The sequence below is a fragment of the Metopolophium dirhodum genome, chromosome 1 (assembly GCF_019925205.1).
Source record: "Metopolophium dirhodum isolate CAU chromosome 1, ASM1992520v1, whole genome shotgun sequence".
NCBI classification, from domain to species: domain Eukaryota; kingdom Metazoa; phylum Arthropoda; class Insecta; order Hemiptera; family Aphididae; genus Metopolophium; species Metopolophium dirhodum.
In genome coordinates, this window is record NC_083560.1 from 25,943,117 (window position 1) to 25,959,795 (window position 16,679).

A 16,679-nucleotide genomic window follows, 5' to 3' on the forward strand; every position below is an offset into this window, starting at 1 on the left:
CATTGATATTTATAGTAAAAAAAACTAAAAAAATTGAAAACTGACAATGTTCGTAAAACAGCTCAAAAACAGTCAAATTATTTTCAAAATTTTATCGTGTATAGAAAATGCTAATACAAACATTCAGTGAAATAAGGATCTACATTCGTAAGGCGCGTCCAGACGGAGCAGCTTTTGCCGCGCGGCAAATACGCGTCCACACGGTGCGGCATTTATTTCCCGATTATCTTCCAGTAGACAATAATTTGGACTAAATCAGTTAGTGCCAAAATGTCATCGGAGGAGGATGTCGTTTGTGCGCTTGCGTTGTTGTATACGTACAAAAATCATAGGTTAAAATACCTACGATTTAGTCGCTTGTAGCCTATATATAGGCACAAAATATGTGAGTTTGACACGAAAACAGTAATATTATTTTAGTCCGTCGGTAAAGTTGATCATAGTGGTTATGTTATTCACATATTCATATATTATATTATGAAAATGAATGTTTGTCTGTCTGTCTGTGTGTGTGTCCTTTATGCGTTCCTAAACGACTGGACCGATGTTGATGAAATTTGGTACAGAAATAGATTAGATGGGCAGAAGATAGGCTAATTTATAAAAGGAGAGGACCAACCCCGGGAGGTGCTCAAACAGAGATTTTTAAATTTCTTATGGAAATTGTTGTTTATAAATGGTCGCTATGGATTTTAAAGTTGCTATTTTAATAATAATATATTATTCATAATTACTATAGAGTTGTGTCATTTTTAATGGGCAACGAAGTGCACGAAATCAGCTAGTAATCTATATTTTTGTACCTCAAAAAACATGAAATTAAAGATTTTTGAAAAATCATTATTGATCTTTGTATTTTTGAAAACAGAAAATCTTCAGTATCGACATTTTGATAAAATAAAAATTGTATCCACTGGAGATTACAATAAAAATCAGTTTTACCTCAGTGAAAAAAGTTTGTTCTGCTAATAATTACTTAAAAAATAATTTAAATACTTAAAAAAATAAGTACTGATGCCGCGCGGCTTTGCCGAAAATACGTCCACACACACGCGGCATAGGCGAGCGGCACAAGCCGCGCGGCTTTCCTTTGATGTAGACCGCCTACTAGGCCGATCGGAAATTATGCCGCGCGGCATCAAAAAAGGCCGCAGAAAATGTATTTATGTATTCACACTCATGCCGCGCGGCAAAAGCTGCTCCGTCTGGACGCGCCTGTACGGTTTTTAATTACAACAAAATAAGAAAATCGTTGAGAAATCGAGTGAATATCAAATGTTGTAAAAATATGAATTTCAAACGCTCATAAAAATTTAATTTGACTTCTTTGTAGACATTTTTTTGTTTGATAAAGGTAGACAAACTTATGGACAATCGTGTATTACATTTTCAAATATTAGATTTAAAAAGAAAAATTTTTATGAATTCTCAACTCAAAATAATTTGCTAGTTTTCGTGAATTTTCCGTATTTTGCAGTCAAGATTTGAACTTTAAATGCTTATAAATAAAAACTGTGACTAAGGATTTTTAATTTTTTTCATATGCCTTTGAAACAATAACCTAGGTACCTTCTATTAAATTTTCAAGCTTTTTTACCCACAAATTAAATTTTATTTATATTTATAGAAAAAAAAAACTAAAAAAAATGGAAACTGAAAATGTCCGTAAACAACTCAAAATAAGTCAAAATATTTGGAAAATGTTAAGGTGTATAGAAAATGCTAATATAAACATTCAGTCAAAAATTCATCTACGGTCATTTGTTTTAGAGTTGCACCAAAAACCAAAATCGATTTTCTCGAAAACAGATTTTGCGTAAAAATTCCCGTTTTTCCTTAATTTTTCTTTTGTTTTTCACGTCGCGTTTAAAAACTACTGAGAAAATCCAAGCACTTTTACTGTCCTAAAAGTTGATGACAGACAAAAAAAAAAATTTTTAAAAAAACACATATTGAAAAAAAATCGTTGACAGTGTCTCCTAGAAGAATTCTGTATGGAAGCTATTATTATTTATCATCGATCAATTTTAATTTAATATTCAAATGAGATTTTCAAAATGAAAAAAGAAATGTTTAAGCTTACGTCTATATTCATACCAGGTACAAATTTAATGGTATCGTATCGTACCGTATTTATCGTACCCACCGAATTTTATCATTTTTACGCGTTATCACCCAAAATATTTATCTTCATACTTAATTTGTATGAATTATAATTTATAACATTTTGATTAAAATTAAAGTCAACTACTTAAATACCTAATACGAATAAGAATAATTGTTTTTGATATCGTATTTTAATTTTAATTAAATTAATAATGATAATTAAAACAAATAATTCCCGTACAATAATGTTTATTGTTTATATTTTATAAATATTCTCACATAATGTGCTAGGCTTCAGGTAGTATTATAAAACATTGGATTGATTATATAATATAAATTTGATTGTTCCGTAGAAATTTGTTAACATATAAAAAACATGAGTAGGTACTAAAGTTTAGGTATAAAAATGTAATACTGAAGCCACTTAAGATCCAGAATCTAAATAATCAATTATTACATTAACTATTTAAATAATGTATTCATTTTAAAACTAATATCTTATAATTTGAATATCCCAAATAAAATTAGTAAGTAATGTTGACAACTTTAATACACAATTAATTTAAAACATAAAGAAACAGTGATAAAACCTATATAGTTACCTATTATTCATGTATAGCTACTTATGAGCAAGCTTCGTAAAGAGAAAAAGAAATATTTTTACAATCATCTGAATCTGATCAAATAGTGTGGGTTGACAAAAATGCAAAATTTAATTTTTTATAATATTACCCATAGTGATGACAGCGACACTGGTCACTGGTAAACATTTATTTAAAATTCAACATAATATTTTTATGATTAGGTATACTTATAAGAAGTTTGACTTGTATAAGTTGATTAACTTCCATTAAAAAAAACACAAAAGCATTTAATTTAAGTTAAATTTGCCATTAGAATTTGGTTTTATTCATATTATGTCATAATAAAATTTCCATTTTCTAATAATGGTATTATATAAATGTTCTTAAGTTTAATTTCTGTCCAAGGTTAGGTTCTACTCTTTGCAGACTTGAGGATTCATATCATCAAAACATCGATCATTTATGAATATTGATGGCTTTGTTTTTTTGACCTGAAAATGAAACAAACAAAGTTAATCATTAAAAATAAAACTGAAGAAATTGTTTTTTTTTTTAATACTATTATTTAGTAGGTATACGTATACCTAACAAACCTAATTTCAATTGTTTTACAACTCAATTATGAATTAAAACGTATACTGATTATCAAAGTATAAATCAACTTTTCTAACTTAAAATAAAAGATTAATAATATAGTTTTAATTTTTTACTCGATAATTTTACCAAATACATACTATTTTTAGTTATAAAACTCAATTTATAATTAAATTGATACGGAAAAACTAATCAATGACAAGAACCATAGACATTTGTTTTTATATTCTGTTTTACGACTATTAGGTCGATTCTAAACGATTGGATACTTTTTCATATTTTCGTTTCATATTTTTTTTGAAAAATTAAGTAAAATAAATTTGAAGCCGTACTATATAAACTACGTATCAAAAATGTAAAAAATCTATTTCCTACAAAAAGATAAAAGACTACCTAACGAATTAAAATATTAACATACTATTATGTTAAATATGATTTTCTAGTAGAACTAGTTCAAATTCTAGTTGGAAAGTGAATCTAGTTGGTACTTTCGAGATGTCAACATTTTACTTTTTATTCTATAGATAACTTATGTGGTATTAACGATAAAACTCTCAAAATTAAATCTTAGTTGCAGCTAGTTACGCTAGATAAAATGTATCTATAAAACGTAAGAATAAAGTGTATCTAGATAGGTAAGTCTCAACACTGTACCCAATGCACCAACATTATTCACCTTCCCACCAGAAAAGATACTGAAGTTGTTAATCGAAGCATTATTTCTACTACTTATTGTGGAAACAGACACAAATTAAAATTGAAAAAATTAAAAAAAACACATATCATAGTAAAATCAATACATTCATCGCTCTGCTGACCGCTCAGAATCAAAAATGAAGCAAAAACTGACAGTTTCGACAAAATCGATTTTGTTGTTACACGTTATGTCGTTATAATTGCTAGTGGAAATTTAAAATAAAGTTGAGCGTATATTTAAAATTATTTTTTATGAGTCATAAAATTAGAATTTTGACACAATTCATCAAAACCGCAAAAATTTGAAAACTATTTTGAGTTAGAAATTCATAAAAAAAAATTTGTTGGTGTTATTTTACAAAACATACGCTGTTAGTCGTAATAAAAAAATGCGATATTACTATTGTTTATACAATATAGATAATTTTAGAATAAAATGCATATTGTAATGCGTATTGGTTTAGTTAGTTATTTTAGTCATCACTCATCACTCGTCAATCATTATGACGTATGGCCGTAATATATTGAGTGGTGCTACCTACACTTTTATAGCAAGCACAAAACACGAGAAGAATTCGATTTCTATACTATTAAAAAGTGCTTAAAATTATATGACGTCTACTATTGGAATGGATCGATGAAACAGAAGCCATTATGGGTACTATTAATATTATAGAGACACGGTTAACCAGTGAATTCCAATATGACGACGTTATTGAAGAATTTGCCCATCAACAGGCGAGAAAAACTATATTGTCACTCGTTTTTTTTAAACAATATTTACTTATGTCATTCTTTGATATGATCTTTTGTTTCAATAAAAGATTTTGAAATTCCTGACTGTTAATCTTGGGGATACCTATACATCTTAACATTTTATTCAAAACAAGCAAGAGGCACGTTTTTCACTAATTAAAATTGGAGGGGAAAGTCTGTGGTTACTGGTTGTAAAGAGTATAATGGGTGAAAATCAGCGTGAGAGGAGGGAATAAAATTATCGCGTCCCGGGGCGCATATATTCTAAATAAGAATGTGTTAAAATTGTACAATATATTCTACATTTTAATATATTCTAGCGATTTTTCTACCTATTTTATAAATAAAAACCAAGCTAATGTAATTATTTTAGAATTGCAGACACTCTTTAACAGTGTATAAATTGTATATAAATAATATAAGTCATTAGGTGATTTAAAATTATATATTTGCCTGAATAATGCAATTATTATAATATTGTAAAAATGTCTTTACATTATATTATTGTTATGAGATAGCTTTTAAGTGAATGCTGAGTGCTGACGTACCGTGGAACGATGCAATTAGGGAAGTGAACAATAACCGCAAAGAATCTAAAACGAAATATTCTATTTCTTAGGCTTCTCATATCTCAATATAATATTATAGGTATACTCTACTATCGAAACTTGTTCGTAGGTATCGAAAGAATAATCAATTTGAATTTTGGCACAAATTACAATATTATTCCTATTTCTTACTATACCTATCTGAGTTAGTGCTAAGTACATATTATTTTATTTTTATTTTCGTGCAAATCGCAAAATATTATATTAGACATTACATTACACAGTGTTTTTATTTGGATCAATTTCGGTAAAAATTTACTACGGCCCCCCACTCGCACACCTTTTTTATAAATAATAATACGGTAACTTTGGACCTTATGGGGGCTTATAGTTAGTATTAACATACACACCTTTGACCAGTCTGAAGAAGTACTGTACGCAAATATTTGACCGTCGCCATTGAAACAACATTTTTGTATTGGTTGGCCCTGCAATTTCTTGGATTCCTTTAATACTATTCGTCGTTTCATATCCACATATGAAAACGTACCGTTAGATCTGGCAACTGCTAATGTACCGTGGACCGGATGGAACTTTATGTCGTTGACCTGTCGAGAATATCGTAAAGTGAGCAACATAGAAGTATAAAATTGTTCGTGATTGTAGCATACGGCAGTATCGAATGTCCCGCGCGGTGTCGCCGTCACATTATCGTCTTGATTATCGCCACTCAACCAAACCGTGTTTTCTAATTGCCCCGGTTTGTGGTTGTAAATTTTGAACACGCGACCTTCGCGATTTCCCAAACCAAAACCTAAGATAAAAACCCACAATATATTAATTGTAATATAGGTACTTTTTGATGACGTTCCGTATATTTTTTTTATAACATCACTAACCGGCAGGGGTGTGTGTTTTCTTATCTCTGAATATTGAAACACAACATTGGTGACTTGGCAGAGGCGGGATTACCTGTCTTATCATTTCAATCTGACGTCCCAAAGTATACGTATAAATATCCCCCTGTTCCGTACAGACAACCGCCGTATCATAATCCTTTAAACAACAAAACAATGAACCGTCGATATTATTATAGGCAGGTACTCGAAAATGTACCGTCAAAAAATATACAGTAGTGTAATATTATACAAGACAAAATTAATTATTAATTATTAGATGCAATAATTATACTTGTTCTATACCCCTAGTTAATTAATAGCTTATATTTTAGTAAAATGTAATGTTATCAACTTACCACATCGACATAAGAAATGTCATTATGTACAAGAATGGTATCCACGGGGCGTTTGCATTTAGTATCCCAAATCTATAATAAATAAAAATAAGATAAAATATAATACTTGAAGTACATAATTTAATATTATTATCACTTATAATAACTTATCGCTCGTAATAAGTATATTACGGTGAATAGGGTAAATAACGTGACGAATACAAAATTAACAATTAATACGCTAATTAAACAGTTAAACAATTTAAGATCAAGGTAATGCTTTTAACGGAAAATTACGAAAAAAAATATTTTGAAAAAATGTATCATGATTCTAATTAATTTAGGTACCTACTCCAAAGTAATATTAATATTTAAAAAATTCGTTAAAAATAAATTAATTAATTTAAGCAAACGTTTACCATTAACATTTTTCTGAAAATAAGATTTAGAAATCGGCTGTATTGAATATTTCCAAAAATGTATTTACATTTGATATTTTTTATTCTCAGTATCGAAAAATAAAAATAAAAATAGTTATAATGTAAGGACAAGCGTCTATAAATTAGATGTAATTTTTTTATATTGATTATAACAAATTTTATTTAATTTGTCAGGTTGTGTTAGTTTTCATCAACCGTTTACACCTTGTATATTTGATATTACACAAAGCGTATAATAAAAAATAATTGATATAATCATGAAACACAACCTAAGAAATATATATATGTTAAAAAAAAAAAACACTTAACATACCTTTAATATATTATCCCATGAGCTGGTCATGATACAAGACTCGTAATATGGTCCTGTGATAACATGACATGTCTTTAGGGGTACATCATCAGATTTGTGTGCTTGCAACCTTATCAAGGTTTCTAGATCCCAACCTCTCAATTTGTTGTCACTAGATACCATGAAAATCGTTCTACCGTTAACACTCCAGGAGACGTCTAAAATTGGATCGGGCACATGCAGCATCATTTTTGACACGGTTTGGCCGCTCGGTTTGACTTCCCAAAGACGTACCTGAGTAGAAAAAAAAATTACAATTTGCAACATCACTCACCATTATGTTTGTTTGTTCGCGTCTTACGGTTTTGTCGTAACTACTCGCGACGAGAAAGTTTTTCTGGTGCGGGGCCCGACTGAACTCCATTGCCGTAATGTTGTTATTGGGAGGGTGTATGATTTCGAAATCTCCGTTAGGGTTTTTGAGCGGCTCCGCTGGCGTATCGGAAGATATGCCCGGACCACCCCACCTCGTCTAGAAACACATTTCCAATGAAACACGGGTCTGTCAACAGTTTGATGAGCGCTAGCTATTAATAATCTGATATCAATTGACTTACCACAAAAGTCGACATTTTCACACGCGCGGGTATGCGTGTTTGATGATGTGGACACTAGGCGATTGTCTATCGACGAAAATACACTGCGGTTACAAGCGATAGACGGAACACTAGACAGTGGCGCTCTAGTTTAGTTACGAAAATAATAAATTCGGTTGACGCTGGCGCCAGCGGGTACCAAAAGTAGGCGCGGTCATCTCAAAATTCGGTGATGACAGAAAAAAAAAAATTTACAATTTGAACACCGCAATACGATCGGCCGGGATACGCTGCACAGAGTAACGGAGAGCGAGTCCGGTGAGACCGAACCTGTTGCGCCATACACGACCTTGTGCGACTGTCGACTGCACAAGAACTGTCTAGGTATCACAACATCATAACGACCGGCGTCTAGACATGTCGCAGTGGTGTATTGACGACAGAACGCAATAATCTATACAATATCTTACACCCCACTTGCCCACACTAACACATACCTATTGTATTGAGTCGACAAGTCAACGAAGCGCCCTCTGTTTATCCATGTCTTGTCACGTTATTGTTTAGCAGTACAAGATCAATGGTTTCTTGCACGTTCCTGCAGCGGTCACCTCCCTTTTCACTTGAACGCGCTGGTGTTGCGCAGGTGGTTGACAAAAAGATACATTTATCATGTACCGTTGCGGGCAATAATTGTCGTTTGAATCGAATTGTGTGTGCATGTGATCTGGACGACCTTCACGACTATATTATTTTCAGCTGTATTAATAATTGCTCCCTACTCCTAAACTGTAAAGTGAAATATTGTAAAGTAGTTTTCGGGCTGACACTCGATCGTGCACTTTTCCTCTTTTATATTTCATATTACCTAATTTCTATAACTAATATTTGATTTGGAAATACTATAGTACTATTATAGTACAGTTTACTTCTCATTATTACGATTGTAAAAATGTCATTGAAATATATTCGATATGACGTACCTACCTACATTCAAGTGATACTCTAAAACATACATTTTTTAACGACTAGTATGATACTCGGAATAGGTAGGTACGTAATAGCCGTGTGTCAACCCTACTAAAAGACGTATTTAATTGTATTTGATGAAAATATATGAGTAGATACTTTTACGTTTTCGTCTGACGGATTTATAAATAATCCTACCAGTAACACATTGTGTAATGTTACTTACGAAAAACTTATTATTTTTTAAGTGAAACCAGTGATGTACAAAATAAAGTAAATTAATAACCCTGCCCGTTATTATTATGCATTATAATTTAAATCATAACAAACCAAAATTTAAAATTTAAATTAAAATATTCTAGTTGTTCAATACCTAGTTTAATAGTAGGTAGTATTATGATAATAGTACAATAGTTATGGAAGTATAATACTAATAATAGTGTAATAATTAAGTTATTGACTGTGGTTTATGCTGACTTTCTAAACTATTATTAATAAATGATACTCGTTGTATGTGTTGTAGAATATTATTATTACAATATTAAGGGATCGCCATACTACTGGATTCTAAGGAACATTTTATAGGCAACTTCTTATACATTCGTCAATCAGCCGGGCCGTGGATTACTCGTGGTAACGTGCATAGTGGTTAGGATCTCGGACGCAAATATCAGAGAACAATTATTTTTTTATCTCAAAATAAATGTTTAATTTCCACTCAAACAGACGACCTTAACTCGAACAACACGTCTCAAAAATTACCTCGATTTGGATAATATCTACTGAAAACATTTTCTAAATAAATAAAACTTAACATTTTTTTCACAACTAGCTGCTGATCCTGTTACCTGCTTTCTTTTATTTCTGGAATAATATGAATCGCGAATATTCTTCCAGCGCAAACCGTACCTTGAGCAGTAGTGTCGTCGGTCGCGTTTTGCAAAACAATTGATACCATTTTCTTAAAAACAGATATTGACGACATGTCTTGAAAAACGTCCCTTATAAAAGGGGCCAATCGAGGCACATTTTTATAATATACCTACATTGTATTTAATTGGTTAAACATTTAATTTTGAAATCTTGCAATTTTTACAATCTAAATTACACAAATTAAAAAATGGCTCGATCGATGTTCCTTCGTATATATTACGGCGGAAAATCCGAATATTTCTTCAGAATGAAAATCGTGATAATTGTTGACACGTATCGTGTGAGGCCTTTTAAGTTATAGCCCCTATGAATTAGGAATATAAATTATATAATATTTTAATGAGTATAAAAAAATACGTTTTAAAAAACCGCGACTAATTTCATTTCAAACGTATCTGACTATCGAATATCGAATAGGTATCTATAAAAACTTGAAATGTAACTATCATATCACTCTTAGAAATGGGGTAGTTAAATTAGCTCCTAACTCTGATGTCACATTACTAAAAACTCAGTTAAATAGGTTTTTTTTTGTTGTTAACTCAAACCTTACGGAGAGTTAATTTAAATCCAGTGTCCAGTGTTGAGCATTAAAAATTCTAAAGCAATAAATTGTAAATAGTAAAATTAAGAAATGTCGTTATTTTGTTGTAATTTATTTATGCTTCATTTAAAATAAATAGGTCTCATTTTAAAACTGTTGAAATAGTTAATTTTAAAATTGCATAAAGTTTATTTTTAGTATCTAAGTACCTACCGATATTCCTGTTGTTTTACGAACATAATAGTATTTAGACGGTCCCCGTGTTGTCTAAACTTAACAATATTGTAACTTATTTTCTCATCAGTACCTAATCATACGTCAAACATAAAATATATTAAGCTAAAAGTTACATGCACTAATTTTCAAATATTTTAGTTTTAAGTTTAAATAGTATTGTGTTCAGAGTAATATAATTATAAAGTTGTTACCAACTAAAATTCGATTTTAGTTAAGGCAAAATATAGTTGTGAATTTCATTTATTGTAATAACACGGCTATGAAGTTATTTTGACTACAAACACGCTCAAACATAATTATTATTAATTTTATAGTTGTGATAAAAATACCTAGCATGACATAAAATAAACTTTTTTTTTTTGTTTTTTAGTAAAATCACTCAATTACAAAAGCAATAGAGAATAATATTTTTGACGGTATGACGTATCGATTCGTCTGAATATTGTCTCAAAACAATTTAAACACCATTTAAATTTGCATATTTTTTTTTAGATTCCGAGCAGAGCGATGATGTGTGTCTGTCATCACCGTTTGGGGCAGTTAAACTGCTTCGATTTTCTTCAACAGTATCTTGTTCGATGGAAAAGTGAATATAGACGGTGCATTCGGGAGTTCAAAATGGATGGTATTAATAATACCGTCTTAATCCTAGCTCCTATAGTTCACAAACGAAAACATTCCCTAGTTCCGTACAGACATAACCGCCATAGTATTGTCTTAAACAACAAAACAATTAACTGACGATATAGTATATTATAATACTAGTAAATTTACATTTAAAAAAGGTTGGTAAGTGGATGGCACTCTGCTGTACAGTAGATACACTGTAATTGATTATGTTAAATATAAATTCAATGATATAATATCATATTCTACACGAAAAACGATTCTGAACGGTGACGGTTTGTCAGTGTGGATCTTTTATATTATACTTATAATTTATATTGACATATTGTCATATTGATATTACTTATTATTAATACGGTAGCCGTTAAGTTGAATTAATATTATAAAATTACAACAAAATAACTTAAATAGTTATTTTTGGTTATTTATTATGTAGGTAATTTCCTCTAGATTAAAATATAAAATAACTATAAAAAAAAACCGTGTTTTATATTTATTTTTTAAAGAATAACCTACTTACGTGGAACCTTGTTGTAAGTTTTCAATTCTTAGTTATAAAAGTTGAACATTTTATACATTTTTAACTACAAAATCATTTTTAAATTTTAAATTTAATAATTGTTGTCAAAATTTGAACTTTAAAAGCGTATAAAAATATTTAATATTATTTAATAATTTTCAACTGCTATTTAAAAATATACCAGGAGCCTTGTAAAATTTTAACGTTTTTTTGGCCCGACAAATAAAATGTTATTTATATTTGTAGAAAAAAAAATTTGAAATTTAAAATTGCCTGTAAACAGCTCAAAACAAGTCAATTTTTTTGAAAATTCTATCAAGTATAGGAATTATTAAAATAAACATATGATTTAAATCTCAAGTGTCCACAGTTATTCGTTTTTGAATTACAATAAAATAAGAAAACCGCTTCATAAGAAATCGAATGAATATCGAATGTTGTAAAAATGCTTCAAACGCTCATAAAAACTTAATTTGACTTTCTTATAGAATTTTTTTTTTTGGTAAAGGTAGATGACCATATAAGGAATCTTGTATTACATTTTAAAATCTTAGATTTAAAAAGAAAAATTTGAAGGAATTTTTAACTCAAAATAATGTGCACATTTTCACGATTTTTACGCGTTTATGAAAATTCAAATTTTAAATGCTTGATATAAAAAAAAACTGTGACTGGACTTTTAATATTTTTCAAATGCCAGTGTAACTATATATTAAGAGCCTTGTACTACATTTTCAAGCTGTTTTACCCAACAAAAAAATTGTTATTGGCATTCATAGAAAAAAAACTAAAAAAATTGGAAACTGAAAATGTCCTTAAATATAGTTCAAAACAAATCAATATTTTTTGAAAATTTTATCCTGTTTATAAAATGCTAATATAAACAACCAGTGAAATTGTCATTTGTTTTAGAGTTATATCAAAAACCAAAATTGATTTGGTCGAAACCCGATTTTGCGTAAAAATTCCTGTTTTTCCTTAATTTTTCTTTTCTTTTTCCCTGTGCTTTTGAAAAATGAGGAATTTTTTACTTTTCATCCCCCAAAGTACCAACTAGATTCACATTCCTATCAGAAAAGATACTGTTGAAGAAAGTCTAAGCATTTTTACTGTCCTAAAAGGTGATGACGGACACAAAAAAATTGTAAATTAAAAATTAAAAATTGAATATATTGAATATATTTTTAGGGATTTAGGTTACAATATCAACTAGGTACTTATGAAAAACTATGTTCAAATTTTTCAATCTTTAACTAAAAACATTATTATTTTATACATTTTTAACTACAATATAATCTGCAAATATTGTCGTCATTTTTTTTCATTTTCTTTTCATCACTTACATTTGAAAATGTTTTATTAATTTCTAACTGAAAAGTAATTTGAACATTTTCGAGATTGATGAATATCGTTAAAATTCTAACTTCATACAGTCGTAAAAAAGTATTGTGGACTTAGGCTCAACTTTTTTTTTAATTTCACTATTAACAACTTATGCGAAACTGTAGGTACCAATAACATTTTCAAGTTTACTGCTCTACCAAAAAATGTGGGGTAAGTGGATGTCGCTCTGCTGTACAGTAGGTTACAAGTGTGTCACTGTAATGGATGGTGTTAAATTTGAATTCAATGATATAATATCATTGTATAAGAAAAACGATTTCGAGCGAAAACGGTCAGTCATCCTATCATATTACTAAGTATATTTGATGATATTAAGGTGAATATAGTAATTTATATTTAACCTATTTACGTGGAATCTTGTTTTAAAATTTGAATCCTTAGCTATAAACGTTGAACATTTTATAAATTTTTAACTACAAAGTAATTATTAAATTTTAAATGTGATAATTTTTATCAAAATTCGAACTTTAAATTGCTTATAAAAAAAAATCGTGCATATGTATTTTTATAATTTTTCAACTGCTATTGTAAAAATATATCAGGAGCCTTGCATTAAATGTTCACGTTCTTTTACCCAACAAATACAATTTTATTGGTATTTTTAGAAAAAAAAACTAAAAAAATGCACGTAAACGGCTCAAAAAGAGTCAAATTATTTTCAAAATTGTATGATGTATGAAAATGCTAATATGTACATTCAGTAAAATTTTCATGTTTCTACAATCATACGTCTTTTAATTACAACAAAATAAGAAAATCGTTACATGAGAAATCGAGTGAATTTCAAATGTTGTAAAAATATGAACTTCAAACGCTCATAAAAATTTAATTTGACTTTCTTGTAGACATTTTTTTTTTACAAAAGTACATAAACTTTTGAGGAATCTTGTATTACATTTTAAAATCTTAGATTTAAAAAGAAAATTTTTATGAATTTCTAACTCAAAATAATTTGCAAATTTTCGTCGTTTTTACGTATTTTGTCAATATTTGAACTTTAAATGCTTACTTATAAATCCAGTGTCCAGTGTTGAGCATTAAAAATTCTAAAGCAATAAATTGTAAATAGTAAAATTAAGAAATGTCGTTATTTTGTTGTAATTTATTTATGCTTCATTTAAAATAAATAGGTCTCATTTTAAAACTGTTGAAATAGTTAATTTTAAAATTGCATAAAGTTTATTTTTAGTATCTAAGTACCTACCGATATTCCTGTTGTTTTACGAACATAATAGTATTTAGACGGTCCCCGTGTTGTCTAAACTTAACAATATTGTAACTTATTTTCTCATCAGTACCTAATCATACGTCAAACATAAAATATATTAAGCTAAAAGTTACATGCACTAATTTTCAAATATTTTAGTTTTAAGTTTAAATAGTATTGTGTTCAGAGTAATATAATTATAAAGTTGTTACCAACTAAAATTCGATTTTAGTTAAGGCAAAATGTAGTTGTTAATTTCATTTATTGTAATAACACGGCATGAAGTTATTTTGACTACAAACACGCTCAAACATAATTATTATTAATTTTATAGTTGTGATAAAAATACCTAGCATGACATAAAATAATCTTTTTTTTTTTGTTTTTTAGTAAAATCACTCAAAAAAATTTGTAACTATGGATTTTTAATTTTTTTCATCTGCCTTTAAAGCAATATACCAGGAGTCTTCTATTACATTTTCAAACGTTTTTAACCAACAAATAAAATTTTATTGATATTTATAGAAAAAAAACTATAAAAATTGAAACTTAAAATGTCCGTAAATAACTTAAAATAAGTCAAAGTATTTTGAAAATTTTATCGTTTATAGAAAATGCGAATGTAAACAAACAGTGAACATTTCATGTATATACGTTCATTTGTTTTAGAGGTGTACCAAAAACCAATACCTATCGATTATGTCGAAAAGTGTTTTTGCGTAAAAATTCCCGTTTTCCCTTAATTTGTATGTTGTTTTTCTCGGCGCTTTTGAAAACTCTTGGGAATTTTAAATTTTGACCTTTCGAATGCACAAACTAGATTCACTTTTCCATCGAACAAGATACTGTTGAAGAATATCAAAGTAGTTTTACTGCCCCAAACCGTAATGACAGGCACAAATAAAATTTAAAAAAAAAAACACATTATTGTAAATTTAATACATTCGTCGTTCCACTCATAATCTTAAACAATACACATCGTTGTAAATTTAATAAATTCATCGCTTCGCTCAGAATCTAAAATTTAGGAAAAACTGGAATTGTTACGATTTTGGTTTTTGGTGTAACTTTAAAACAAACGACCATGCAATTTTCACTGGTCGTTTATTTTAGCATTTTCTATACAAGAAAAACTTTTCAAAATATTTTGATTTGTTTTGAACTGTTTGCGGAAATTTTCAGTTTCCAATTTTTTTAGTTTTTTTTTTTTATAAATGTCTATACAATTTAATTTGTCGGGTATAAACGCTTTAAAAATTGACTTGACTATTCAATATTTTTAGCCAAACTATGGTATGAGAGGAAATGCAAATAACCTTATAATATATAATACTTTTCTTGAAAATAGCTTTTAAAACAAGGTTCCACATAAGTAGGTTATTCTGTAACCAAAATATCAAAAAATATAAACCATAGTTATTTTATGTTAAAATTTGGACAAAATTAGATATTTAAGAGTAAATGAAGAAGAACAATTTTATTTTTTTGTTATATTTTAAAATATTATTCGTAGGTACTCAAATTTCTAAATTATATTATTATAAACAATTATGATAATAAACAAAAAGTAATAATAATAACTTAACCGGCTACCGTTAGTAACAATATAAATATAATATAAGCTAGTAGCAGTGCCGGGTTAAGGGGGGGGGGCAAAGGGGGCAGTTGCCCCGGGCGGCAAATTCTTAACAGTGAAAACGAAAGTTTTGAATTTTTCTAATGTATTTTAATTTTTAGGAAGAATTATTATTCATTGAAAAATGTGTATAACAAATAATAACAGTAATATTATAGTAGATATTTATATCGAATCGCCTACCACAGAATTATTACGTGAACGTTCAGCGTATTATAAATTATTAGTAAAATAGAAAGACCATATTATTATTATAGCGCTCGGACCGATGGATAAGCGGCGACGCATTTCTATTTTTGTTCATATTATCGTATTATTTTCGAAATATTGTACACAATATGTTTACAGCAATAAATATAGTCGTGTTTGTTTCATACCTGTATGGCTATATTATAGGTTCGGTTATCTGTTCGTCTTTCGAGTCTAGTATTAGTAGAACGTACTCATAGTCTCGTCAAATGTAAAGTCATATTTATTTAAAATTGAAAAAACGGGATTAATATTCCCTAATAGCAGTTTTTCATATCAATCAATATGAGTGGAAAACGCATAAAGTTAAGTGGTGCTGAATTTCGCAAAAGAGCTGATGAAAATAATAAAAAAGATAAACTGATAATTTCTCAGACGCCTAAAATTCAAAGTTTATTCAAAAAGGTAAGAACTTACGGTATTTAATAATATTATATAGTAGTGTTTACTTACCTATTTATTAAAGAATAATGAAGAATATAAAATATGAATAGTCGCGATTAATAT

General features: G+C 28.8%; 1 protein-coding gene across 1 annotated transcript; it reads right to left on the reverse strand.

Annotated features, from left to right (window-relative positions):
- Window positions 1-3,103: 3,103 nt before the first annotated feature.
- LOC132935037 (protein Rae1-like) lies at window positions 3,104-7,674 on the reverse strand. Its single transcript, XM_061001476.1, has 7 exons — window positions 7,612-7,674; window positions 7,272-7,544; window positions 6,540-6,611; window positions 6,184-6,340; window positions 5,956-6,098; window positions 5,695-5,892; window positions 3,104-3,181 (listed from the first exon to the last, which is right to left on the reverse strand). The coding sequence occupies exons 1-7, from the start codon at window positions 7,672-7,674 to the stop codon at window positions 3,104-3,106; spliced, it is 984 nt and encodes a 327-aa protein (XP_060857459.1).
- Window positions 7,675-16,679: the final 9,005 nt, after the last annotated feature.